Source organism: Mesoplodon densirostris, chromosome 3, assembly GCF_025265405.1.
Source record: "Mesoplodon densirostris isolate mMesDen1 chromosome 3, mMesDen1 primary haplotype, whole genome shotgun sequence".
NCBI lineage: Eukaryota > Metazoa > Chordata > Mammalia > Artiodactyla > Ziphiidae > Mesoplodon > Mesoplodon densirostris.
In genome coordinates, this window is record NC_082663.1 from 149,384,484 (window position 1) to 149,412,251 (window position 27,768).

At 52.8% G+C, this 27,768-nt stretch overlaps 2 protein-coding genes across 11 annotated transcripts in view; both read right to left on the reverse strand.

The window, feature by feature from the left end:
- Positions 1–4,818, reverse strand: part of KDM4B (lysine demethylase 4B) — a 140,156-nt gene extending 135,338 nt beyond the window's left edge. For all 5 annotated transcript variants that reach the window (XM_060094405.1, XM_060094404.1, XM_060094403.1 and 2 more), the window contains exon 1: positions 4,719–4,818. The gene's annotated coding sequence lies outside the window, so the exon portion shown is untranslated. The remainder of the gene's footprint in view (positions 1–4,718) is intronic.
- A 7,848-nt stretch (positions 4,819–12,666) lies between these two features.
- UHRF1 (ubiquitin like with PHD and ring finger domains 1) overlaps positions 12,667–27,768 on the reverse strand; it is a 33,355-nt gene continuing 18,253 nt past the window's right edge. For 4 of the 6 annotated variants that reach the window (XM_060094411.1, XM_060094410.1, XM_060094412.1 and 1 more), the window contains exons 6-16: positions 27,578–27,678; positions 27,299–27,485; positions 26,626–26,749; positions 26,427–26,534; positions 26,062–26,166; positions 24,906–25,012; positions 21,920–22,292; positions 19,953–20,094; positions 19,714–19,856; positions 17,880–17,978; positions 12,667–14,181 (exon numbers count right to left, since the gene is read on the reverse strand). In XM_060094411.1, the coding sequence (XP_059950394.1) occupies positions 14,035–14,181; positions 17,880–17,978; positions 19,714–19,856; positions 19,953–20,094; positions 21,920–22,292; positions 24,906–25,012; positions 26,062–26,166; positions 26,427–26,534; positions 26,626–26,749; positions 27,299–27,485; positions 27,578–27,678 (1,636 nt within the window). In that variant the 3' untranslated portion in view covers positions 12,667–14,034. The remainder of the gene's footprint in view (positions 14,182–17,879; positions 17,979–19,713; positions 19,857–19,952; positions 20,095–21,919; positions 22,293–24,905; positions 25,013–26,061; positions 26,167–26,426; positions 26,535–26,625; positions 26,750–27,298; positions 27,486–27,577; positions 27,679–27,768) is intronic. The other 2 variants (XM_060094414.1, XM_060094413.1) reach the window with 1 other exon arrangement.

The following is a 27,768-nucleotide window of genomic DNA, read 5'->3' on the forward strand; positions in this document are numbered from 1 at the left end:
GGTAGTGCTGAATACAAAGAAGAAAAAGCAGGTTGGGGAGAGAGAGTGGATGGAAGGGTGAATTTGGGCAGTGAGGTCAGGGATGGCCCCTCTGAGCCAAGACCTGAATGACAAATAGACCTGAGGAGACAGCACTCTGGCAGAGGGAACAGCAAGTGCAAAGGCCCTGAGGTGGGGAAAAGTAGGCAGGTAAAGTGGTTTCGACTGAAGGGAGCAGGCACAGGGCGGGGGTTGGGGGGGTGGAGAGCACCTCATAGGACAGAACAGGGAGGCCATGGAAAGGGTCTGCAACTTTTCCCAAGGACAACAGGAAGCCACTGGAGGGTCCCGAGCAAAGGAAGACCGTTTTTCAAGTTTTTAAAAGCCCCTTGAGGGAGCAGTAGTGAGAACTGACAGATTAGTCGGGACACGTTATCCAGCCCCCAAGATGCTCCCAGAACAAATCAAAGCAGGGAGTAAACTCAAAAACCAATCCATGGGACTTCCCTGGTGGCGCAGTGCTTAAGAATCCACCTGCCAATGTAGGGACACAGGTTCGAGCCCTGGTCTGGGAAGATCCCACATGCCCCAGAGCAACTAAGCCCATGCGCCACAACTACTGAGCCTGCGCTCTAGAGCCCACGAGCCACAACTACTGAGCCCACGTGCCATAACTACTGAAGCCCCTGCACCTAGAGCCCATGCTCCCCAACAAAGACAAGCTACCTCAATGAGAAGCCTGCGCACTGCAAGGAAGAACAGCCCCCACTCACCGCAACTAGAGAAAGCCCACGTGCAGCAACGAAGACCCAATGCAGGCAAAACTCAATCAATCAATAAATATAAATAAATAAATAAAATATATGATCGCCTTAAAAAAAAAATCCATCCAACCCCACAATCATCAGTTCATGGATCCATTCAGGCCTTAGTCTTGAGGTGGCACAGGCTTTTTTAAGTATCGTAGTTAAATTCATTTCATTGTGTAAAAGTACCTGCACCTGGCACAGTAACAGTCCCGTGACCTCAGGCATCATTGCTCATGAAGAGGGAAGATGAAAGGGGTGAGCCACCTCAAAGTCGACTTGAAGCAAACTGTTAAAGCCAATGGACAGGCAGAGGTCACACAGCTCTAAACCTGCCCACCATGCTTCCAGATCCTGGGAGCGTGTGGAAGCCTGTGGGGGGCCCTGCAGGGGCTCGGGAGACCCCCACACCACGTGGATGGCCAGTGGTGGGCACGTTTGCAGGCGAGCACCTCTCCTCCAGGGGACAGAGTAGGAAAGACCTGGACAGCCAGGCCGAGGAGTGTGCACCGGACATAGCTTGCAAATATGAGCTCCTCCCTTTTAGATGGGGGAGGGGAGGACAGGGACAAATGGACCTGGAACTTGAGGTCAATCAGGGTCATGGCCAAATATCAGGCTGCTGTGGTGTTGAAGGTTAAGTGAGAGAGGGTCACCTGGGGGCAACTGCACCCTCCAGGGGACACTGGGCGATGTCTGGGGACATCGGTGGTTGTCACAACTGTGGGGGTAAGGGTGCTCCTGACATCAACGGGGTGGGAGCCAGGGATGCTGCTCCACACCCCACAGTGCCCAGGACAGACCCCCCCTGAGAATGACCCAGCCCTGAACGTGAACGGGGCAGAGTAGGAAGGGACCTGACGTTAGTAAGAAATCAGCGCCAGGTTCAGAGCAACCTGGCACTGTGTGAAGCCACAGTGACTCTCATCCCCTTTGACCCCCTCAATGACCCAGCATGGGCTTTTATTATACCCATTTTACAGATGAGGAAAGCGAGGCCCAGAGTCATGCCCCAGAGGAGGGATGTGAACCCGGATCTTTCAGACTCTGTTTGGGGAATGGAGTCAAGGACAGGAATCCAGGGGCACCAACAAGAACACAGGTCAGAAAGGAGTCCAGCTTCAGCCCCTCTCCTCCGTCCGGTGTCCTCATTCCGAAGTGGAGGGACTGGGGCAGGGCAGGTCAGAGCTGTGGGTGTGAGGTCCCACTGAGCAGCCCAGGGGGTGGGGGAAAAGGTATCTGGAGCATAGCCAGGAACCCTCTGGGGCTGGCAGAGAGGAATGGGGTGGGGGTGGGGGGGTGTGACCTCACAGTCGTGCAGTCTACCCGCAGTTCCTTTGCTTTCCACGCCCTTCCCCCAGCCCCTGCCCAGTGGGCTTAGGGAAGGTTTAGTGACTGCCCCCCCCGCCCCCCCGGCAAGCTTTGTTCTTGAGCAAGTGACTGGCGCAGGGTCTCACAGCTCTGAACCTGCCCCCCACACTTCCAGATCCCGGGAAGAGAGACAGCCGGAAATGGTCATTTGCCCACACCTCGGCCCTCACCCCTCTCACCCCGTGCTGCCCACTCGCCGAGCCAGGCCCCTCGGGGCAGTGGGCACCACACCGCCAGCACAGTTGTGCCCACACCTCGGGACACCCATCTCTCCCATTCCCCCACTAGACCCAAAGTCCCCTGAAGTTAGGGACTCCCTGCAACCTGCCTCAGTGCTCAAAACCCAATGTCCGCAGGCCAGGTGAGTGTCAGATGGAACCAAGGAACAGATGGGCTCCCCAGGGCTGAGGCTCCGGCTGGGCCCGGCCAGGGGAAGGGGCGGGGCTCATGAGGGCAGGGGCAAGACACCACAGAGGAGGAGGGGAAATGCAGGGTCAAGTATAGCAGAGCGGCCAGGCAAGGAGAGAGGGGCATGGAGGGCCCCCCGACCACCCCAGAGGGACTGGGGAAGGGTCTTTACTAGGAGACAGAAAAGTACAACAAAGGCAGGGCGGGGTCCTAAATGACTGATCAGCCACACCTTTAAGCTCTTAACACCTCCTTAGCAGCCCAATTCCCAAAGTGGCAAGGATTAGAAAATGCAAGAAAAACAATGTTACTAAGACCTGTATAGAAATTGTCTCAACAACGACACACTCGCACGCACGCGCGCGCACACACACACACATGCACACACGTACATGCAGCGCGTGACACAGTATCTGCTTGAATCACCGCAAAACCTGGGAGCATTTATGCAACTGCACCTCTGCTCGCGGAGGTGACTTCCCCCAGGGCAGGGCGGTCTGACCGCGGAGGTGCCCCCGGCACAAAAGGGGAGCACCAACGTTTGACAAGCGTCCAATCAGAAACACGGAAAGAGGGCCAGCGAGTTTCAGAAACCCTCCCCTCAGATGATCACAAGTTGACTCCAGACTTTTACACTCTGTCCTTTGGGATTCCAAAAAGCAAACTACAAAGACCACAGAGGCTGCCCACTGCTTTTGCGAGGGTGGTGAGGAAAAGCTGACCGGGGAGTTGACAAACCCTCCCGACGCCTCATAAGGAAGCTATTATTGGAGAATTAGGGGAGTCACCGGCTCTTGCACGGCAGCGCGGAAAGCCCAGAGGAGTCATGTAGTGAGCCCCTTTTAGGGGCTTTCTCCAGCCTGGGGACAGCCGGATAAATGGCTGCTGAGGCAGAGGGGTGAGGCAGGCAACCTCAGACCCTAAGACAGCGCTGGCAGCCAGTGGGAGCCACAGGAGCTTGCTGAATAAATGCCACGGACAGAAACACATGGAAAAGGACACACTCTTTACATATCACAGGATTGTTAGGCTCCATTGCACAGAACAACCTTCTCACTAGTTTCATAACTCGGGAAACAGTTCCCAGGTGCACCTGAATCATTAAAACAAAAGCATCCTCCCCCAACCAAACAGATGGGACACACCAAGAAGCACTCCACGTCTCCCCAGCCCCCAAGGGAAAAAAATCCCCTATAAAACCTTCCACCCTGGCCCCGGCAGACGCGCACCCCATTCTGCCTGGTGTCATTGCGCCCACTGGGCGGAAACCCAGGCCCTTGCAGATCTGGGGCAGGTCCCTTTCAGAATGAATCCGTCCCCCAGATCCCACGGGGCTGGAGAGGACAGCCCAAGGGGTCCCCGCGGGAGCGACACCAGGATTTATTTCTACAGAGAAGGGGCCTTCGAGATGGCGATCAGGCAGAGAGGGGAAGGCCGTGGGGGCACGCGTCTGGAAACTGCTATGTGCATATCAAGTGGATAATTTTTTATAGGAAATTCTGATTGCTTGCTTATTTTAGGGGGGCTTAGGGAAATGGGGTGCAAGTTTGGACGCCGCGATGGCACGGTGGTTGACTCGGGCAGTGGGGTGGGATGCAGTGATGGACATTTCGGGGGACACCGCTGGGAAGCGCCCCGTTAACCCCACCAGTGCCCAAAGGGCCGGAAATGGAGGCGGGTTTCACCCAGGGCCTGGGATATCTCTCTCTCTTTCTCTTTACTATTATTATTTCTTTTAATTATTAGGATTGTTGTGAATAATGGAAGGGGAGGGCCCCGCCAGGCAGGGCCAGCCGGGCCGGGCCACCCACGCTGTCATCTTTTGTGCGGGGCCGGCGGGGACGCCCCGGCCCAGCCCCCGCTCGCCCCCGGCCCGGGCAGGGCGCCCCCGCCTCCCGCCCCCGGCCCCGCCATTGTCCGGCCGCGCCGCCCCCGCCCGAGGCCCGGCGAGCGCCCGGGACCGGGCGGTTAACGCCCCCAACCGCCTCGCGGGCCGGGACAAAGCACTGCGGCCGCGGCCCGAGCAGGCCGCGCCCGAGGCCTGGGCCTCGAGTCCCGGGCGCCCGCCCGCCCGCAGCCCCAGGCGCGGCGCGGGGGCGGCGGCGGCGACGGGGCCCGCGATCGGACACAGCGGCCGCCTCCCTGCGGGCTCACCTGAGGCGGCGCGCGCGGCCCGGTCCGGAGCTGCGGAGCGCGCTCCCCCGCCCTCGGCGTCGCACCCCCAGGCCCTGCTCGGGCCGGGCCCCGCTCGGTCGCTGGCGGCCGAGCCCTCCGCGAGCGCCCCGGGCGGGGCTTATAAGGCCGCGCGCCAGCTCCGCCCCGGCTGCCATTGGCCACCGAGCCCACGCCCGCGCACCCATTGGCTGACGCTGACAGCTCCGCCCCTCCCCTCCGCGGGGCCCACCAACACCGCACGGCCCGCCCCCTGCGCGCCTCGATTGGGCGGGCGCAGGCACCGGTCTCGCCTCGCCACTGGCCGGCCGGCTAGGACACGCCGGCGCCCACCCACGTGCCCGCTGACCGGCTTGGTTCTCATTGCAGGCTGCGCACGCCAGGCAAGAGGCCGCGACCAACAGGACGGCGCTAGGCCTCAGATTGACAAGGGCGCCTCGGGGACCGCCCAACGACCGCACGGGGGCAAGAGAATATTGGCTTACGGGGTCAGCCCCAGGCGCGGACTGGCTGGGGCGGATGCCAATCACGGTCCGGGCCCCGCCCTGGTTATCAGGCTGCAACTGAGTACGTGAGATCCAGCACAACATCAGCACCGCGCCTGGCAGGCTAGGAGATCGGGTTCGAGACCCAGAGCCGGAAATTGGGTTCAGCGTTCTCCAATTCGCAAAGTCCCGAGTTAGGAAACATAGCTCCAACGTAACTCAATTTGCAAAGGAGGAGAACTGAGAACTGGTGAAATAAAAGTCAAGCAGCAAGCGCCCCTGCCTCCCTTTGCCCCCTCCCCCCCAAAAAATTCCAAGTTCATTTCCGTTGCAATCGACAAAACTTTGCAAAGACGCCAGGTCTTCAGGATAAAGCTAGGTGACCTTCGCCGACTTCCCTAAAACGTAAGGGAGGCAAGGAGTTTGGTGCCTCCTGACTTAGGTTCAAAGCTCAGCTGGGCCCACATGCCTCAGTGTGGTTGGCCTCCAGCGAAGTAACCTCGCTGGGCCGCAGTCCCCTCTGTGAAATGGATATGACGGCGATACAACCCCTCACCGTCGGCCCCTCTCCTGGGAAGTTTGCGCGAATCGGTGAGAGGAGGCACGTAAAGCCTTTGACCCTGTGACTTCGCGAAGTGAGCATTTAATTAAGGTTTGCCATTATCATCATCATGATTATTAATTGCATACCAGGCAGTAGGCTGGGCACGCTCCCATTTCGTCGGCAGGAGTGTAAATCGGACAATTCGATATTTCCTAATAACGTGGCGAGTGCATCTACGCTCTATTCCTGGAGGTCCTGTACCCTGAGAAAGGGTCCGGAGCGTGGAGCTTGCCTGGTTCAAGTATGCGGCTGCAGCGCTGTACACAACTGTTTCCAGATTATATAAAGAGCTTGTGGCACAGGGTACTCTGGAATACTTTTAACTATGTAGCAATTGAAAAGGGGGTAGATCTACATGTACTGTCATGGAATGATTCCCCTACAAGCCACGTGGAGAGCTGCAGAATGGACCAGAATTCTGAACAATACTGTTATGGAAAGGAACGCAGAGCAACTGTCCTGTGGTTTCTAAGAGCCCCATACCTGTGGCAACGCGCAGAACAAGGCCATCCCCAAACTGAGTAAACTAAATCTTTGTGGAGAGGAGGGATCCACGTTGGTAAAAAGTGTCGTTGGTGAGTTTAATCTGCTCTAGGGTGACTTACATCGTCATGCGGCCATATTCAGATATTCCCTCAAGCAGTTAAAATTTAACTTAAAAAGTAGGAACCAGTAACTGCTCCCAAGGAACTCCCTAACCCGTGGGAAAGACAGAAATGTAATCTGGTAGCAGTAATATAGACTCAAAAGTACAATCGTGTGGGGATCCCCCTACCCCAAGCCTTTTTTTTATCTACTTCCCAGTTAACCCCGTTAGACAGTGAATTCCAGGTGTTTGGATTTCACAGACTCTGGAATTTTTTTTTTAATTGGGGGACCTAAATAGGTTGTCAGCTTTCCAATTTTGCTTAGGGGGACTTTTTTTTTTTTTTTTTTTTTTTTTTTTTTTTTTTTTGTGCTGTACGCGGGCCTCTCACTGTTGTGGCCTCTCCCATTGCGGAGCACAGGCTCCAGACGCTTAGGCTCAGCGGTCATGGCTCACGGGCCCAGCCACTCTGCGGCATGTGGGATCTTCCCAGACCGTGGCACGAACCAGTGTCCCCTGCATCGTCAGGCGGACTCTCAACCACTGCGCCACCAGGGAAGCCCTAGGGGGACTTTTTATAATTTTTTCTCAAGTTCCTTTTTTTTTTTTAATTCCAGTATAGTTGATTTACAATGTTATATTAGTTTCTGGTGTACAGGGAAATGATTCAGTTTTAATGTGTATACATACATAAATATATATATATATTCTTTTTCATATTCTTTTCCATTATGGTTTATTACAGCATATTGAATATAGTTTCCTGTGCTATACGGTAGGACCTTGTTGTTTATCTATTTTATATATAATAGCTTGTATCTGCTAATCCCAAACTCCTAATTTACCCCTCCCCCACCCCCTTTTCCCTTTGGTAACCATAAATTTGTTTTCTAAATCTGTGAGTCTGTTTCTGTTTTGTGAATAAGTTCATTTGTAGCATATTTTAGATTTCACATATAAGTGATATCATATGTTATTTGTCTTTGTCTGGTTTACTTCACTCAGTATGAGAATCTCTAGGTCCATCATGTTGCTGCAAATGGCATTATTTCATACTTTTTTATGGCTAATATCCTACTGTATATATGTACCACATCTTCTTTATCCATTCACCTGTCAGTGGACATTTAGGTTGCTTCCATGTCTTGGCTATTGTAAATAGTGCTGCTATGAACATTGGGGTGCATGTATATTTTCAAATTAGAGTTTTCTCTGGATATATGCCCAGGAGTGGGATTGCTGGATCATATGGTAATGCTATTTTTAGCTTTTTAAGGAACCTCTGTACTGTTCACCACAGTGGTACACCAATTCACCAATTTACATTCCCACCAGCAGTGTAGCAGGGTTCTTAGGGGGACTTTTTAAAATGCCATCTATATGTTAAGAAACTTCACAGTTGTAGAATCCAGACAGGAAGTATATTTGACGGTTCACCATACAGTCCTTTCAATTTTTCTACGTTTGAGAGTTTTCATAACAAAATGTTAGGAAAGAAAACTATAATCACTGTCATTTAATTAAAAGGTGTCCTATGCAAAGCAGGAAGGACTCAGTCTCAGAATTTTCAAATGGACAAATTGAGAACAACTCACTAATCATTTTCCAGTCTTTGCAGACAGGCGCAGATCTCACAAAGGGCTGGGGCTGGGAATCACAGGCATCTGTCCCTAAGTAAGGTCAGGAGGACCTCTGGCACTGGCCTTCAGATGACCCAAGGCCAGCTCATTTCTAACTGTTCTTCACATTCCTCTGCTTTCCCAAAACTCCCCTCCAGCTTCCGCTTATAGGCTAGTCTGATGCATAAAAGATAGAGATGGACAGAAAAATAGATCCTCCTATGTCTTTATTTTTATCTTTTGGCTGCACCACATGGCTTGCGGCTTAGTTCCCCGAGCAGGGATCGAACCCGTGCCCCCCTGCAGTGGAAGCACACAGTCTTAACCACTGGACTGCCAGGGAAGTCCCTAGATCTTCCTATGTCTCTAAAAAATAAATTTTTAGAAATACATTTGGCAGGTAGATCCTTGGCGGTCCAATGGTTAGGACTCAGCACTTTCGTCGCCGTGGCCCGGGTTCAATCCCTGGTCAGGGAACTATGATCCTGCAAGACACGTGGTGCAGCCAAAATAAACATAAAAATTTAAAAAAAAATTTAATAAAAAAAATTTTTTAGAAAACAAATACATTTGGAGGAGGAATTCTAACATTCCATTTCACGCCAAGCAGATATCGCTAGACATGTGTGTAGTATACGTTTCACTTTTATGAGCACAGACACATAAAGCAAACACCAGACCACGGCTCATGTGTTTGTTTAGGTACTAGACAAAGCGGGTTACCCCATCAATGAACTGAATAGAAAAGAAAAACCGGCACAAAATAGTATATACACTACTGTCCTAATGTCATTCTTAAATTTGTATATAAAACAAATACTTGGGGCTTCCCTGGTGGCGCAGTGGTTGAGAGTCTGCCTGCCGATGCAGGGGACACGGGTTCATGCCCCGGTCTGGGAAGATCCCACATGACGCGGAGCGGCTGGGCCCGTGAGCCATGGCCGCTGAGCCTGCGCGTCCGGAGCCTGTGCTCCGCAACGGGAGAGGCCGCAACAGTGACAGGCCCGCGTACCACAAAAAAACAACAAAAAAAACCAAACAAAAAAACAAATACTTGGAGGGAATTCCCCCATGGCACAGTGGATAGGACTCCTCTATCCCAATGCAGGGGGCCTGGGTTCGATCCCTGGTCAGGGAACTAGATCCCATATGCATGCTGCAGCTGAGAGTTCGCACGCCACAACTAAGGAGCCCGCCTGTTGCAACTAAGACCCCACGCAACCAAATAAATAAATAAATATTTAAAAAGTAATAAATACGTGGAGAAACATCTGTAAACAAATATGTACCATGGCTTTGCCATATCCTCTAGTAAGCCACTTAACCTGTCTATGCCTCAGTTGTTCTGAGGTTGAATGCTGCAGTACCAACACACATGCATAAATAAAGCCTAAAAATATTAACCCTCTCAGGGGCAGGATTATATGCTTTGGCTTTTTCTTCATATATTGTTTCCAAATGTTCTGAAGGGATTATGTATTAATTTTATAACGTGGGGTGGAGGGAGAGAAGGAAGTTTTACATTAAGAAAAAAAAAACCAACCGGGTAGATTTTAAAAGGTGGTCCATCCACACCCTGGAATATTACTCAGCCATAAAAAGGAGTGAAGTGCTGACACTTGCTACAACGTTGGATGGACCTTGAAAATACTAGGGTCAGTGAGGGAAGCCAGACACAAAAAAACTATGTGTTGTATTAATTTATTTATATGAAACATCCAGAACAGGCAAATCCACAAACAGAAAGTAGGTTAATGGTTGCCAGAGGATGGGGAAGGGTGGGAAGTGACTGCTAACAGGGATCGGGCTTCTTTTGAGGGGGGATGAAATTCTGGAACTAGACAGAGGTGATGATTGCACAACTGTGCAAATATGCTAAAACCCACTGAACTGTATACTTTAAGTGGGTGTTATGGCATGTGCAATATATCTCAATAAAACTGCTTTAAAAAAATTAAAACTACCAAAAGTCTACCAGGAAATGAATACACCTTACATTGTGATTATTTCTGCACAGCAGTGCACCTACACTTTTCTGGGGTTTGCTCGTTTTTAACAATGACATTGTTCTTAACTTTTATGTGAGAAAAAAAATTCCACAATCTCCACAATTAACACACCTCAGGGTGTTCTACCCCTGTGTGCGGCCCACTTGGGGACATTTATGGAGTTTCCTCTGATCCTCATAGCTGGGCATCTTTCCTATTTTTATTTCATGTTCACACTGATAATTTTTTTTTGAGATATAACTCGTATACTGTACAGTTCAAAGGATTTTAGTACATCCACAGGTATGTGCAATCGTCACCAAATTTAGAACATTTTCATCTCCCCAAAAAGAACCCTGCACCCTCTAGCTCTCACCCCCTCTCTCTCCCTACTGGCTAAGCATCGCTACACTAATCTGCTTTGTGTCCCTACAGATTCCTGTGTTGAGCATTTCATGTGAATGAGATCATATCATATACGATCTTTTGTGATTGCCCTCTTTCACTTAGCATAATGTTTTCAAGGACACACTTGGACATATTTGAAGGTCCAAAAGAGGCAGAGATTTATTGTTTTTAAGATTTTTTTTTGACGTGGACCATTTTTAAAGTCTTTATTGAATTCACTACAATATTGCTTCTGTTTTACGTTTTAGTTTTTTGGCCATGAGGCAAGCGGGATCTTAGTTCCCCAACCAGGGATCAAACCCACGTCCCCTGCATTGGAAGGCGAAGTCCCAACCACCCGACTGCCAGGGAAATCCCCGTTTCTTAAATCAGATCTGCCCACGTCATTGTCTAACCATCCGTACAAGGTGCCAGTGATAGGTTGGTGTGAGTAATGGCATCTGCAGAACTCGGCACTATCACCTTCCCTGGGGTTGATTGTTAAACTCGCCTCGTCCTTGGGGAATTCCCTGGTGGTCCAGTGGTTAGGACTTCACACTTCTATTGCAGAGGGCATGAGTTTGATGCCTGGTCAGGGAACTAAGATCCTGCAAGCCAAACCATGCAGCATGGCCAAAAAAAAAAAAAAGAACGAAAGAAACAAAGACAACAAACAAAAAAACAAACAAAAACAAACAAAAAGCCATACACGAGACAAAAAGACAACCCTCAGAATGGGAGAAAATATTTGCAAACGAAGCAACGGACAAAGGATTACTCTCCAAAATATACAAGCAGCTCATACAGCTCAATATCAAAAAAAACAAACAACCCAATCAAAAAATGAGAAGACCTAAATAGACATTTCTCCAAAGAAGACATACAGATGGCCAAGAGACACATGAAAAGATGCTCAACATCACTAATTATTAGAGAAATACAAATCAAAACTACCATGAGGTATCACCTCACACCAGTCAGAATGGCCATCATCAAAAAATCTACAAACAATAAATGCTAGAGAGGGTGTGGAGAAAAGGGAACACTCTTACACTGTTGGTGGGAATGTAAGTTGGTACAGCCACCATGGAGAACAGTATGGAGGTTCCTTAAAAAACTAAAAATAGAACTACCATATGATCCAGCAATCCCACTACTGGGCATATACCCTGAGAAAACCATAATTCAAAAAAACACATGCACCCCAATGTTCATAGCAGCACTATATACAATAGCCAGGGCATGGAAGCAACCTAAATGCCCATCAACAGAGGAATGGATCAAGAAGATATGGTATATATATACGATGGAATATTACTCAGCTATAAAAAGGAATGAAATTGGGTCATTTATAGAGATGTGGATGGACCTAGAGTGTCATACAGAGTGAAGTAAGTCAGAAAGAGAAAAGCAAATATCATAAAATAACACACATATGTGGAATCTAGAAAAAGGTACAGATGATCTTATTTGCAAAGCAGAAATGGAGACACAGATGTAGAGAACAAATGTATGGATACCAAGGGGGAAAGGGGTGGGGTGAGAGGAACTGGGAGACTGGGATTGACACATATACACTATTGATACTATGTATAAAATAGACATATGATGGGAACATGCTGTATAGCACAGGGAACTCTGCCTAATGCACTGTGGTAAATGGGAGGGAAATCCAAAAGGGATGGGATATCTCTATGTGTGTGGCTGATTCATTTTCTTGTGCAGCGGAGGCTAACACACCATTGTAAAGCAACCATACTCCAATAAAAATTAATTTAAAAAATAAAAACAAAAAAACCTTGCCTCATCCTTGGTCTCTGACTCCTGCTGGAAATAGCATTTCAGGTCCAGCCTCCACACCCCCATGTACCCCCATCTCCCCAGGCCTGCAGAGGGCCCCCTGGGGTCAAGCAGCTCCTTAGCCGATGATTCAGGCTGCTGACACCCACTCAAGGCAGAGCCAGTCTCCTAGTGGGGGACCACAACAGCCTCCGTTTCTTCTAATGTAAATGGGGACAGTGCCACCCACCTTGGTGACACTAAGTGACATCTGGCTCCAAGCTAGAAGGCCTGGTTTGGCCCCTATGGACCGCTGCACGTCACTTGGACCTTGTGGGTCTCAGTTTTCTCATCTGCAAAGTGGGAATGATGCCACCTGCCTAGTCTGACTCCCGGGGTTTTTGTAAGGAGAAAATGTGTTACTAGCTATAAAAGTGCCTGGTGGGCTACAAAGCACTTTGCAAATAGAAGACACAACCAAATTCATCTGTAAAAGGCATTTATTCTGAGAATCTAAAACCTGGACAGAGAATATTGAACTTCATAGAAAAAGCCTACACAGGATTTCGTCGTTTATTCCTAATACATTAACCACCTAATAATAAGGAAAAAAAGAGAAACTTTTAAAACAATATCGCTCCAGTTTGTCTGCAGTTATGTGATTTAAAATATCCCTGTTCTGTTGAGGTATAAGCTGCAAACTTTGGTCAAGTTAGAAACATTAACAAATCATTCCAAAAAACACAAAACTCCCCCCCCTCACAAAAAACACAACCAAACCCTAAGTTATTAGCTTTCTCGGTACATATACAGTAACTACAAAAAAAATTTCATTTAGAAAGGTTTTTTTTTTTTTTTTTTAAACGTTTCCCTCTTGTAATTCCCAATTGGCGAGTTGAAAATTCAACTTCGAGGATCGACAAAAGTCCCATCGTCCCCACTCGCTCACCCGGGGTCTCCAGGGAGGCGTTGGAGGACCACAGTGTGAGATTCTGGTTGGCACTGTCAACAATCCAGTGCTGAGAAAGAGCCCCGCGTTGAAGAAGGAAGGAGGGACCAAAGGCACTTGAACGTGGCCCCAGGCGTTTGCTTCCATGGCGTCCAGAGGGGACATCGCTGGGCCGCCCATCAGCCCCCATGGAGGGGAAGAGTCCAGCGGAGGTAGCTTCGGTGTGGCCCCAGCTCTCTGCTCGGGTGGCCGGTGGGGACGCAGAAGCAGCCCAGTGGGGGATGGCTTGGAGGCAGGGGGGTTCAACTGGGCCCAACGGGACTTCTCCGCTTTTCCTTTGAACAGCTTTTCCTTTGAACACTTTCCTGCCGGCGATGCAGGGCCAACACCACACCCAGGGCCACCGCCAGGCGGGATTTCACCTCTGGGGGCCTGACCCACCAACCTTGAAAAGATTGTTCTAGGCAGCCTGGCGCCGTCTTGTGAGTCGGTGGCCAGAACAGCTGAGAACCTGATGCTGGGAATTTCAGTGGCCTTCACGCCAAGTTGTTTCTAATTCCATCCTCAGAAGAAAAACAATTTTTTTTTTTTTTTGGTTTTTGGGGTTTTTTTTCCCACTGATAAATTGCAGGCTTTTTATTTATTTATTTATTTTTAAAACCAAAATAAAAACACGGAGAAGTCCGACTTCCTTCCTTTGAGCCACAATACAAATTCCTGAAAAAATTTTATAGATCAAAAAAAAAAAAAAAAACCCAAACCGGGAAGACGAGGCTTTTTTTTTTAGGGAGTGGAGGAGAAACTACATGTTTAAGTTAAGCTCACTAAAAACAAAATGGGGGCCACAGACCCCCCCGATAACGTTTTTTTAAAAAAACACCCGGCGAGAAGTGCTTGAGGATCACCGTCCGCTCCCGTAGCCAGGAAAGAGCTGGTTGAGGACAGCCTGCAGCGGCTGGTTCACGTGCATGGTGTAGCTCCGGCCCAGGTCATAGCGGCAGGCCGGGCAGCTGAACACCTGGGCCCTGAAGGACCTGTCCAGGCAATCCTGCGGGAGAGCGGGTGGTGAGAGGTGCTCCTGGCCACCCACTGTCCCCCTGGGGTGGTGTCAGGAGCCCAGAGGCCCCTCCTGAACCTCAGTCTCACTTGCCATTGCTGGCTGCCCATCACCAGCCCAGCTGCGCCAGGCTCAAAGACTCCAAGGTCGGGAATTCCCTGGCGGTCCAGTGGTTAGGACTCCGCACTTTCACTGCTATGGGAGCGGGTTCAGTCCTTGGTCTGGGAACTAACATCCCACAAGCCGAGCGGTGTGGCAAAAAAAAAAAAAGAAAAGAAAAAAAGACTCCAAGGTCATCCCGGCCACCAGGCCCCTGTACCTACAGGTCACACCACCTGACAGGTCCGTGCCCTGGCTTGTCACCCGCGCCTCGGCTCAAGTCCCCTCCTCAGAGGACCCCTCCTCGAAGCCCCTGGAACATCCCCGCCTCACCTCACCCTGTCTGCTTTCAAAACAGCACCTTCCACCTTCTGGAATCATCTTGTCGACTAACCTGCTGGCGTGTAACACACCAGACACTCCCCAAGATGGGGGCTGTGTCTCCCTGAATCTCCCGGCACCAAGCACAGGACCCAATCCAGAGTAGGTGATCAATGAACACGTGTTGGTGAGAAGACGGGAGAGGGAGGCAGGAGGGAGTCTGGACGCTGAGCCAGACTCCTGGGTTTGAACGCACTTATCAACCCAGCGATGCCAGGGGAAGAGCCAGGTGGAGCCCGAGCTGTGAGGCTGACAGGCCCTACCTCCCTGTTGGAGCAACAGGCTGAAGACGCCATGGGGAGCAGGCACCTGCACAGGCGCACACACCTGAAGGATGGCGCCAGGCAGGTGGGTGAGGGGCAACACCAAGCTGGTGAAAACCTGCTGCTGCCACGGCACGCTACCGCTGGACGCAGGTGGCTGTTTTTTTTTGTTTTTTTTGTTTTTTTTTTTTTTTCTTTTTGCGGTATGTGGGCCTCTCACTGTTGTGGCCTCTCCCGCCGCGGAGCACAGGCTCCGGACGCGCAGGCCCAGCGGCCATGGCTCACGGGCCCAGCCGCTCCGCGGCATATGGGATCCTCCCAGACCGGGGCACGAACCCGTATCCCCTGCATCGGCAGGCGGACTCTCAACCACTGCGCCACCAGGGAGGCCCAGGTGGCTGTTTTTGATCCCTATATTTAAAAAGTCCTGGACTTCCCTGGTGGTCCAGTAGTTAAAAATCCACCTGTCAATGCAGGGGACACAGGTTCGAGTCCTGGTCCGGGAAGATCCCACATGCCGCGGAGCAACTAAGCCCGTGCGCCACAACTACTGAGCCTGTGCTCTAGAGCCCGCGAGCCACAACTACTGAGCCTGCGCTCCTAGAGCCCGTGCTCTGAAACAAAAGAAGCCATAGCCCCCGCTCGCCACAACTAGAGAAAGTGCAAGCACAGCAACGAAGACCCAGCACGGTCAAAAAAATACAACAAAGACAAAAATAAATAAATAAACTCCTGTGTTCTTTTCCAATATAGTCTATAGCCTGATCCCAGGTACAAGAGATAGTGCTTTCTGCTCAACACACTAAGACTTGGGTTCAAAATCAGGTTCTGGACCGCTGCACGATTCACAATGGCCAAAAGGTGGAAACACCACGAGTCCATCCACGGATGATGGCTAAACACAACGTGGTCCATCCACACGCTGCCATGTGACTCAGCCTTCAAAAGGAAAGAGGTTCTGACACACGCGACAACATGGATGAGCCTGAACACGACGCTCAGTGAGAGAAGCCAGACACGGAAGGACAGATACTGTGACTCCACTCATGCGAGGTCCCTAGAGAGGGAGAGCCAGAGACAGGAAGTAGATGGTGGGGGCCAGGGGCTGGGGAGTCAGGGTTTCATGGGGACAGAGTCTCGGTCTGGGAGGATGAGAAAGTTCTGGAGATGATGGTGGGGATGGTTGCATAACAATGGGAATGTGCTTAATGTCACTGAGCTGTGCACCTAAAAAATAGTTAAAACGGTAAAGGTTATGTTATCTGTATATCACCACAGTAAAAATAGTTTAATAGAGTAAAAACAAAATCAAATGCTGGGACATCAGGGTGGAGGGTCAAAGCCATTTCCCCAAAGCCCCTCAGACGCTGAGCTCACTGGAGACGAACGACAGTCGTGAGGATGCCCAGGACAGACACGCACTCGCCAGGGTCACCTCTTTCACACTGGCGGCACGGCGGCCGCAGGTGTGGTGACTCCCTGAACCGCTCGGCCTGACCTCACACGTGCCCCGCATCTCAGTGTCCGGCTGCGCGCTGGCTGGGTACACCTCAGAGCCAGAAGGGTGCTGCAATGCCCCTTTCCACGGGGCAAAGGGGCTCAGCACAGTTACAGCCTTTCCAAGGTCACACGGCCAGAAAGGGCAAAGCCGGGGGTCAAAGCCACACTGCCGACCCCAACGATGTGTTCTCACCCCGCTCCGCCAAGCCTCTGAGCCCCCTCGGGCTCCACACGGCCTCAGACACCCAGGGGCATCTCTCCCGGCCACACAGCTGAAGGGCCTCGGTCAGGCCACATGGCACGACTGCTGCCCAAGTGTCCATGTTCTCAGAGTCCATCCCCTGGTCTGATAAGTGACCCGACGCCCTGGACCAAGATGGCCCCGAGGCGAGAGAGCAGCTCAGAGACCCAGGGTGACCGGGAGGCAGGGACAGTCCCTTCTAAATTACGTGCCTGCACTGCCCATGAGTTCCTACTGATCGACTCTGGCCAGAAGGCACTGCAAAGACACCATACACGCAGACCAGCGCTTCCCAAGTTGGGGGACCCCTGGGACCGAGTGGGTGGGTTCTCGGATGCTGCTCAGCCCCCCAGCACCCAGGACACCCCATGGTGTGTTCACTCTGGTGTCGTTCACCCCAAGACAGAGAACGACCCGGCCCCAGACGTCAGCACTGCTTGGCGAGACCCTGGTCTGGCCCAATCTCAGCCCCTCCCAATCTCTTCTTTCAAAAGCATCAGATCGGGTACTGTTTCCCTCCCAAGACTGACCACTGGCCAGAGCCCTCTAGCCCCGCCACCCGGCCGCCCTCCCCTGCCCTTTTCCCCAACAGGCCCTGGCTACTCCAACATGCCTGTGGGTCTAAGCTTCTGCACAGGTCACTCTGCCTACCTGGGATGCTGCCCCAAGGCCTGCCTCAGGTGGCAGGTTAATGCCACCGCCTCCAGGAAGCCTTCCTCCCTGCTCCTCTAGGGGATAAGCGCCTCATGCCTCACCAGCCCAGCCCACTTAATCATTTAGTATGACCAGATCCCAGGCCAGGACAATAGCCCATCCTCTCCCACACCGGACCTCCAGGCACCTAAGAGGCTGGAGAGGACCAGTGCGTGGCCCCTAAGGAAAGCAGGCGCCGCCTGTTGAAGGCACAGCAGAGGGCCGGTGTGGCTGGCGGTTCAGGACGATGGGAGGGTGGGCAGTGGCTGGGCGAGGAGTTTGCGTTGGGTTCCGGGGCACCAGGAGGGTGGGGAGCAGGAAGCAAGTGACGGGCGCCTGTGATTAAGGCTGGGGTGATACTGTAACCCAGGTCGCCCGGAAAAGAGACCCTCAAGCCCCTCAAAGGGCCGGGGGCGGGAGGTGCAGAAGCAAAACCGGCAAGCCCAGGTTGGCAGCGGGGGTCCGATCACCCCTCCAGGACCTCCCGTCCGGGGCCCTCAGTGCCCACTCACCTTGCACACGGTGTGCTGGCACACGGTCGTGATCGGGCGGTACACCAACTCCTGGCAACAAATACACTGGAACGCCTCCTCCACTTTGCTCAGGAATTTCTGGAAGCAGAGGAGAGGGTGCATGAGCCCTGCAAAGGCTCAGTTCCCCAGAGTGAACGAGCACGACGGGTCCCCAGACTCCCTGCTTAGCCCTCGCCCTGGCCCGAATCTCATCCTCTGGCACCAGAGCACACGCAGGCTGGAGATCAAGACCGCACTCCATCAGCGCTTCTCTCAGCACAGAGCCCAGCCCTGCGACACACACCACTGCCTGCCTGCCGCCCACTGCTCAGACCCCGGGCTCCAGCGGTGGATGAGACAGAGAAACGCCTGCCTTCTTGGAGCCTGGGGCCCAGCAGGGAAGACCAGAGATTAAGCAGGTGAAAGACAGAAAGGTCATAGCAATGCTGGAAAAAGGATAGCAGGGAGCCCCAGAAGGAGGGCGGTCAGAGTCCCCCCGTGGAGAAGGTGACCTGTCAGCAGAGAGACCCGAAGGACGCGGGGCGGCTGAATCACAGCCTCCTAAGATGTCCACGTTCGAATCCCGGGACCTGTGGACGTGTCACCTCATGGGGCACAGGGGACTTCGCAGGTGGGGTTAAGGCCCTTGAGACAGGGATGACCCTGGAATCCCCAGGGGAGCCCAGCGTCATCACAGGGTCCTTATAAGAGGGAGGCGGGAGGGTCAGAGGCAGAGAGAGACGGGAGATGCTGCGCTGCTGGCTGTGAGGATGCAGGAGGGGCCGCGAACCAGGGATGTGGTGCCTCTAGAAGCTGGAAAAGGCGGGAACCGATGCTCCCCTGGAGCCTCCAGAAGGACCAGCCCTGCCCACACTTGGATTTTACCCCTAAAGGCTCACCTGTTAGGGCAGCCAGTGATTTCATGCCGGAGGGAGACTGAGCCAGGAGGGCTGGGGTGGAAGGTACTTCCCCAAAGAGAAACCCACGAGGGCAGAGGCCGTGCAATGGCATGACCAGGAGGAAGAGTCCAGAAGGAGAGGACGTCAGCAGTAACGGGCCGCTCGCCCAGGGCTCAGAGGATCTTGGTTTGACCCTGACCGTGAGCCATGGAGAGCCAATCCCCACCAGGCAGGGGCAGCCAGAGGACGCTGAGCCACTCACTTCCAGTGACCCATCAATGTCACTCACCCCACTAAGGCAGGAGGATCAAAAAAAAGACAGCGCCGGTTTGGCGGTTCCTCAGAAATTTGAACACAGAATGACTTTATGATCCGGCAATCCCACTTCTGGGTTTATGCCCAAGAGAACTGAAGACAGGGCCGCAGAGACTTGCCCACCTGTGTTCACAGCAGCACTGTTCACAACAGCCAAAAGCTGGAAGCAACCCAAGGGTCCACTGAGAGATGATGGATAAACAAATTCCATCTGTACAGTGGAATATTATGCAGCCTTAAAAAGGAAGGAGAGTCTGACACCTGCCACAACACGGATGGACTGTGAGGACATGATGCTCAGTGAGAGAAACCAGACACAGAAGGACACACACTGTCTGATTCCACTCAATGTGAGGTCCCTAGAGGAGTCGGATCCACTGAGACAGAAAGTAGATGGTGGAGGCCAGGGGCTGGGGAGTCAGCGTTTCATGGGGACAGAGTTTGTTTGGGAAGATGAGAAAGTTCTGGAGACAATGGTGGGGATGGGTGCACGACAGGCTTAATGCCACTGAGCTGTGCACTTTAAATAGTTCAGATGGTCAGTTTCATGTTTTCTCTATTTTATCACAATGGAAAGAAAGAGGCCCAGGCCAGGCCCCGGGGAGGGTAGGGGGGCTCACCGGCCCGTCCTTGAGTGACTTCAGGATCTCCGTCCACAGCTTTGTGTTGCTCTTGTCCTCCTTGATGAGGCTGCTCTGCTGGGTGGTGAGGCTGTAGGGCTCCACCTTGGTCTTCTTGGGTGCCCCTCGCGAGGACCCGTCGCCTGGGACAGAGCAGGGCAGGTGAGGGTGGAGCCCCCCCCCACCACCGAGCACGAGGATGGGGTCCCAAGTACGAGGACGGCCGTGGAGACACCCACCAGCCGACTTGCTTTTCCGCTTGCCCTTCCTGGGGGACGTGAAGTCCTCCTCTGCGTCGTCCTCTTTCTCCAGGGCTTCCCTCTTGCTGTTTTCCTTCTCCTTCTCCCTCCTGGCCAGGGCCTCCAGGTAGCCTTCTGGGTACTGCGAGGAGGAGAAGACAAGACAGTCACCCCTACCCGGTCCCCAGCCGGGCCCCAGAGACAGACTCTGTGCTCCCTTGGCCTCAGCTCAGAGGCCTCCACCAACTTAACTCTGGAGCAGTAACTAAGCACAGAAACTCACAGGAACAAACGTTAATGGCACAGCGGCAGTGAGCGAGATAACGCGAGATAACGCACGGTAGAGGCCCACCATCAGATCAAGCAAAGAAGACAGTCTTTTTCCTTTTGTTTTATTTTTTGGGTTTTTTTGGCCGTGCCCCGCAGCTTGTAGGATAGGATCTTGGTTCCCTGACCAGGGATTGAACCCTTGGCCTCAGCAGTGAAAGCGCCGAGTCCTAACCACTGGACGGCCAGGGAACTCCCAAGACAGTCTTGGTATCTTTCCATTTCGATGAGAAGTAGGCAAACTTTTCCAGCCAGGGGTCAGGCAGTAAAAGTTTCGGGCTCTGTGGGGACAAAAGCCGGCCCAGCCCCTGTGGGATTGAATGGGCGTGGCTTGGCCCCAGGAAGATTTTGTTTACCCACCACTGGCCCAGGGCCTTAGCTCCACAACCCGATTCTGATGGGTCTTGGACTCCTCTGAGCCTCATCAGGCATTATCTAATTAGAAACGGGGTTCTAAGGCACCTACAACCACATCCGATTCTCCAGTGTTTCATCAAGAAACCCTCAAGCTTTTCTAGCAACACAAACTTGCAACGAAGACGTAAGTTCTAAATAAAACAGTGTGCCTGACCCACGGCTCTCTCTCCCCAGTTCCTCCGCGTCTAAAAGTCCCTATGTTTGTGACCACCTAGAGGGGTGGGATAGGGAGGGTGGGAGGGAGACGCAAGAGGGAGGAGATATGGGGACATATGTGTATGTATAGCTGCTTCACTTTGTTATAAGGCAGAAACTAACACACCATTGTAAAGCAGTTATACTCCAATAAAGATGTTAAAAAAAATGAAAAAATAAATAAAATAAAATTCCCTGTGGAACAACCAGTGTGTTCAAAAGGCAACTCTCTGTGGCCTCCCGGGGTGGGGTAGGTGCTATCAGACTCTCAACCACAATTAAGATTCCTTAAATAGTCCCACCACGACTTATCAGCTGGAAATCGGATCACCAGGAGGAACAGAAAACACCATAATTATAGTGCAAAAAAGCCGTACTCTGCACACACTGGGTGAACTCTTGAAGATGGAGGATTCTGCTGCTATAAAGAGGTGAGTGATTGCTCCGGGGAATCAGTCCACCCTATCTTTACATTTAGACCTTGCTCTATTCTATATTTAGGCCAATTTTATTGGTTTGTCTGCTTTGTGGGTAGGGAGAGGTGATAGACAGACAGGAGAAAGAGAGATGCGGGACTTCCCTGGAGGTCCAGTGGTTAAGACTCCACCTTTCAAAGAAGGGGGCACAGGTTCAATCCTTGGTCAGGGAGATCCTGCATGCTGCAAGGTACGGTCAAAAAAACCAAAAAAACAAAAAAACAAAGAGACAGGGAAGAGGGGGAGGAGGAGAGGGGATGGGAGGGGACTGGCCAAGAGAGAGGAGACAGGACTCCAGATTGATTTCGGATAAGCTCTTCAAACACAGCTCAGATAAGGAAGCCCAGCTCTCAGCTCTAACATCACAAAAGCAAAGAGGCGAACCTGCCCTCCCCTATATCCACTGGCTGAAGGACAGGGATGGTACAGCCAGCGAGATGTCACCAGCTCACAGCCTGGAAATCGTCCGGGATGAGAAAAACCCCAGAGAGCATGGCTCCCCGCTCAGGCCCTGGGCACAAGCTCCAGCTGTGAGCACAGGCCTGGACGCACCTGCATGGTCAGCCCCAGCTTCTTGATCCGGTCCTTCCCCTCCTTGGTCCAGGGTCCCGGCTCGACGTCATCCCTGCGCAGGAGGAAGCGCCACACCAGGAAGCCGGACTTGCCTTTCTCGGGCCAGTACCTCACGACCTGCGGGAAGAAGCGTGGGGTCAGTGACCTGGGGGCCAGGGGCGAGGGACAGGCACGGGGGCCCCCACTCACCTTGTAGATGCCGTCGTACCGGTTGCCCTCGATGGGGGCGTACTTGCTGTGCTTGCGGCCCTTGACATTCCGCACCACCCGGACCGGCTTCCCTGACCGCCAGTCCTTGGCCTCGGCCCCTTTGAGGTCGTTGATGGGGGCAAAGCAGTTCAGAGCCAGCGCCCTGTGGGGAGAGCCGGGCCCACACGCTGGACTGCGTCCCCCAGAGAGAAGGGGTCGCGTCCCAAGCCCCCCGCACCATGAACATGTGACCTTCTTTGGAAAGACAGTGTTTGCAGATGAAGTCAAGTTCGGAGGCAGTCAGAATGGATTAGAGTGGGCCCTGAACCCAATGACCGGTGTCCTTATAAGGAAAGGGAAACTGAGGGAGTTCCCTGGTGGGAATTCAGCGCTCTCACTGTCGAGGGCCCGGGTTCGACCCCACATCGGGGAACTAAGATCCCACATCCCACAAGCCGCACCGAGACATGGCCCAAAAAAAAAGAAGAAATTTTTTTTTTTTTTGCGGTACACGGGCCTTTCACTGCCGTGGCCTCTCCCATTGCGGAGCGCAGGCTCTGGACGCCCAGGCTCAGAGGCCATGGCTCACGGGCCCAGCCGCTCCGCGGCACATGGGATCCTCCTGGACCGGGGCACGAACCCGTGTCCCCTGCATCAGCAGGCGGACTCTCAACCACTGCACCACCAGGGAAGCCCCAAGAAGAAAATTTTTAAAAAATAAATAATTTAAAAATAAAAATTAGGACTTCCCTGGTGGCACAGTGGTTAAGGATCTGCCTGCCAATTCAGGGGACACGGGTTCGAGCCCTGGTCTGGGAAGATCCCACATGCCGTAGAGCAACTAAGCCCGTGCGCCACAACTACTGAGCCTGTTCTCTAGAGCCTGCAGGCCACAACTACTGAAGCCTGCATGCCACAACTACTGAAGCCCGCACACCTAGAGCCCGTGCTCCGCAACAAGGGAAGCCACCACAATGAGAAGCCCGCACACCACAACGAAGAGTAGCCTCCGCTCGCCGCAATTAGAGAAAGCCCGCGTGCAGCAATGAAGACCCAACGCAGCCAAAAGTAAATAAATAAATTTATTTTTTAAAAAATAATAAATAAATAAAATAAAAATTAAAAATAATAAAAAAATAAAACAGACACACTAGGGGACAGGGCCCCATGAAGACTGAGGCAGGGGTTGGAGTGGCACATCTATAAGCCAAGGGACACCAAGGAAGGACCCTCCCCTGGAGGTTCCAGATGGAGGACGGCCCCGAGACACCTTGACTTTGGACTCTGGGCCTCCAGAATTAGGCAAGAATAAATTCCTGTTGTTCTAAATCACCCAGTTTGCGGTGTTTTGGTACTAGAGCCACAGGACACTAACAACGATGTGGGGGATGATGTCACCCAGGAGAAAGCAGGTGGCACACAAACGCGGGCTGGGCCGGCAGGCCTGTCCCGACAAAGGGCACAGCGGCCTGGGGTCAGTGGACCGGAGGTCAGCTCAGCATCTGATGCAACGCCGCCACCTTCCTCAGGTGAACAAGAAAGAGAGCTGCCACCGCACAGCTGTTCTCCCGTGCAGATGGCAGTTGTTAAAGAACGGATTTCTTAGAGTTTTAAGTCCAGACTTTTATCACTGCTCATGAGCAGTTCCTCACACTATTAAATCTCCTCCGAAAATGAGATTTTTTTTTTCTTGGCTGCACCACATGGCACGCAGGATCTTAGTTTCCCAACCAGGGATCGAACCCGCGCCCCCCTGCAGTGGAAGCACGGAGTCTTAACCACTGGATCATCAGAGAAGTCCCAAAAATGAGATTTTTTAAATGGCTAGTGAAATTTAAATATTCTACTAGACTAATACATGCACAAAAATGAACCATTCCCTCTTTCTTAAAAAAAGATATTTAGGCAAAGAGCTTTCTGGAAAGTAAGAAATACGAATTTGTATTTCTACCAACAGTGGAACGCTAGTCTATGCCTTGGCATTTCTCAACACTGGAGAATTTGGGGCCAACTTTACAGGGTAAATAAATAGTATCTCATCATTACTTCAATGTGTATTTCTTTGATCACTAAAGGTGAACAAATTTTCATGGCCACTGTAGATCTGTGTTACTTGGCAGAATGATTTGCATGTCCTTTGCTTTTTTCTGTTAGTTTTTCTTATTGATTTGCAACACAGCTCTTTACATATAAGGGCATAACCATCATCAGGTGTCATGTTTGTGGCAGACTTTTCCCCCAAGAGTCACCTGCCTTTTCATTGTACTTATGGGTTTTATTGGTGTAATTTATAATACTTAGGTCATCAAATCTCTGTCTTTTCCTCTGGGCTCTGTGATGCTGTTTATGCTTTATCCCATCCTGTAATCGAGGCTCAGCAAACTCCTGCCCACCTCGTGGTGTTGCAGATAAAAGTTCTACTGCAACAGGGCTGTCCACACTCTTTTACATGTGCTCTGTGGCTGCTCACGTGCTATGACGGCAGAGTTGAGTGGTTGCCACAGAGACCGTGCGGCCCGCAAAGCCAAATACGTTTACTATCTGGCCTTTTGGGGGAAAAGTTTGCTTCAGTGCATCTGAATGACTCACAGGTGGACAGAGTAGGGAAGAGATGGACATTCGTGGTCCCTACGTTCCATCACACTGTTAATGGGAATCTAACTTCCTGCACATGAAAGCCCCAAACAGGACCCATCCCCTCCCCTGTGAAGCCACCAGAGGACAAGGCAGACAGACATGTGCTGGTGACGAAATAGGAACACTCGATTCTGCAAACCTGTTGGTGTTGGTGAGTTTCTGATCACAGGACTGTTCTGCAGTCCGCTTGTTACCGGAAAGGTCTCGTCCACCGCTACCTGTGTATGTGAACGAGTTCCCGTGGTCCTGAAACAGATACGGAGGGCAAGCTGAACCCTCCGCGCAGAGGAGAGGAGAGACCCACTCAAAACAAACCCACACACACCCGTCAGGATGTCAACCGTCAAAGAATCAGGATGTCAGGATCAACTACCAAAGACACAGATAATAACAAGTGTCGGTGACAATGTGGAGAAACTGGAACCCTGTGCACAGCTGGTGGGGATGGAAAATGGTACAGCTGCTGTGGAAAACGGTATGGAGGTTCCTCAACAAACTAAAAACAGAATCACCATGTGATCCGGCAATCGCACTTCTTTATACCCAGAAGAACTGAAAACAGGGACTTAAAGAGATTTTTGCAGATCCAGGTTCACAGCATTCCTCACAGTAGCTAAAATGTGGAAACAACCCAGGCATCCGCTGATGCATGACTGGATAAACAAAAATGTGGTCCGTCCACACACTGGAATATTGTTAAGCCTTAAAAAGGAAGGAGAGGGCTTCCCTGGTGGCGCAGTGGTTGAGAGTCCGCCTGCCGATGCAGGGGACATGGGTTCGTGCCCTGGTCCGGGAAGATCCCACGTGCCGCGGAGTGGCTGGGCCCGTGAGCCATGGCCGCTGAGCCTGCGCGTCCGGAGCCTGTGCTCCGCAACGGGAGAGGCCACAACAGTGAGAGGCCCGCGTACCTCAAAAAAAAAAAAAAAGGAAGGAGATTCTGACACGCTACACCGTGGATGGACCTTGAGGACATGATGCTCAGTGAGATAATCCAGACACAAAAGGACGAATACTGTGATCCCACTCACAGGAGGTCCCTAAAGAAATCAGATCCACAGAGACAGGAAGTAGATGGTAAGGACAGGGGCTGGGGGAGGGAATGGAGAGTCAGCATTTCCTGGGGACAGAGTCTCAGTTTGGGAAAGTTCTGGAGATGATAGTGGGGATGGTTGCATGACAGTGTGAATGTGCTTAATGCCACTGAGCTGTGCTCTTAAAAATAATTAAGATGGTTCAGTTTTACACTGAGTATTTGCCACAATTACATAAAAGCAAAACCAGCTTCCCACACTCACCACATCGTCCTCATACCCTCCAGCCAGGACCAGGGAGTACGCCCCATCGTTGCTCCGGCCGTGGATGCCTGCCACGTGAGGTCGATGGACCCCAGACTCGCTGACCTGTGAACACCACCGAGAAATAAGTGGCACCTCCTGGACCAGCCGCTGCTCGACGGCCCTCCTCGCTCCCGCCTTTGGAGCCAGCGCCTGACTCTTCCACTGAAAGCATCGCTCCTGTTATGAGAACCTCTGCCCCCGAGAGACCAAGTCCTGGACACACCAGGGAAGGACCTGGCGTGAATCCCCAGCCTCCTGCCCTTGGGACAGCCCTCCCCAGTGGAGGGGCTCCTGGAAGGCCGGGGCCCGACGTCTGCAGGTACCTGGACTCTGAACCTCCACATGGTGCCCACGGGGATGCCTGGGATGGGGCCAAAGTGGTTGGACGGCACGATGGTGCACTCCTTGGTGCGGCCCACGCACGCCATGCCCTGTCCATTCCAAAACAGAGGGGAGAGCAGCGTGAACGGTCGCAGGGGCGTGGGGGGCAGCAGGGGCGCACGGGGCGCAGGGCCCCCTCACCTTGCCCCAGTCCCGCTGAGAGGACGACGTGGCCGACGCCATCTTTGCCTTCTTCTTACTCTCCTTCAGCTTCTCGCCTGCCTGCACCACCTCGCTGGAGTCGATCCGGCACTCGGGGCAGTACCTGCGACCACAGGGACGTCACCCTCTGCCCGTGACGGCACGGCCACCTCCTTCCGGCCCCCTGCCGTCCTGTGCGTCCGAGACCGGGGCGGCGGCAGGGGGCTGAACTTGAATCCACGAGCGTGACATAAGAAAGCGAGTTCCTCGGTCGCACGGACCACATCTGAAGTAGCCGCGTGTGGCGGGTGGCGCCCGTGGTGGACGGCGGACCCTGACCGCCTCCCGCTGGTAATGGCAGTGCCTCCCACAGTGAGGCCAAGTCCAGCCGGCACGTGGCAAACACACAGGGCAGCTCGACGGCACCTGCTCCCTGCCGTGGACTCCGTTTCCCCATCTCCACGGGGAGGGGACAGTGCAAACGACAGCCACTGCCGTTAGCAGGTCAGGGTCCTCAGACCACAGCCGAGCGTCACAACCGTCCCCTCCAGCGCCGGGGACACCCACTGCGTTCCTGCCCGCCTTGCCTCCTCCCTGCAGGGAGCCAGGGCCCAGGCCTTGCACCCGCCCCCCACCGTCATCGCGTGGTCACCGGCAGCCTCCGGGCACTCACCACTCCTCCTCGGTGGGGATGCTGCTGAGCGGCGGGCACAGGCAGTACGTGTGGAAGGCCATGTCGCACTCGTCGCACAGCAGCTGCTTGTCGGGGTCCTGCTTGCCCCCGCACAGGTGGCAGGCGCACATGCGGCACGGCTTCCGCTCATCGTCCTTGCAGTGCTTGCAGGAGGGCCCGCTCTTCCCTGGACACAGGAGGACGGGGTCAGTTCGGGCAAGACCCCACCACACCGGGCGCCCTGCCCGCCCACCGCAGAGGGGCGGGATCGGAACTCACTTCTTGTCGGGTTTTCCACCATGGGGTTCCCCTCACCAGGGCGTTCAATCTTGAAAACCTCGTCCACAAAGATGATCCGACAGTCGTTGAGAGAATCGTCCCTGTGAGAGACAGGTCGTTAGGACATCCCACGGGGCCGGCCCTGCCAAAGCGCCCGCCCGAGAAGACTTCGCCACGTCAACACAGTTCTC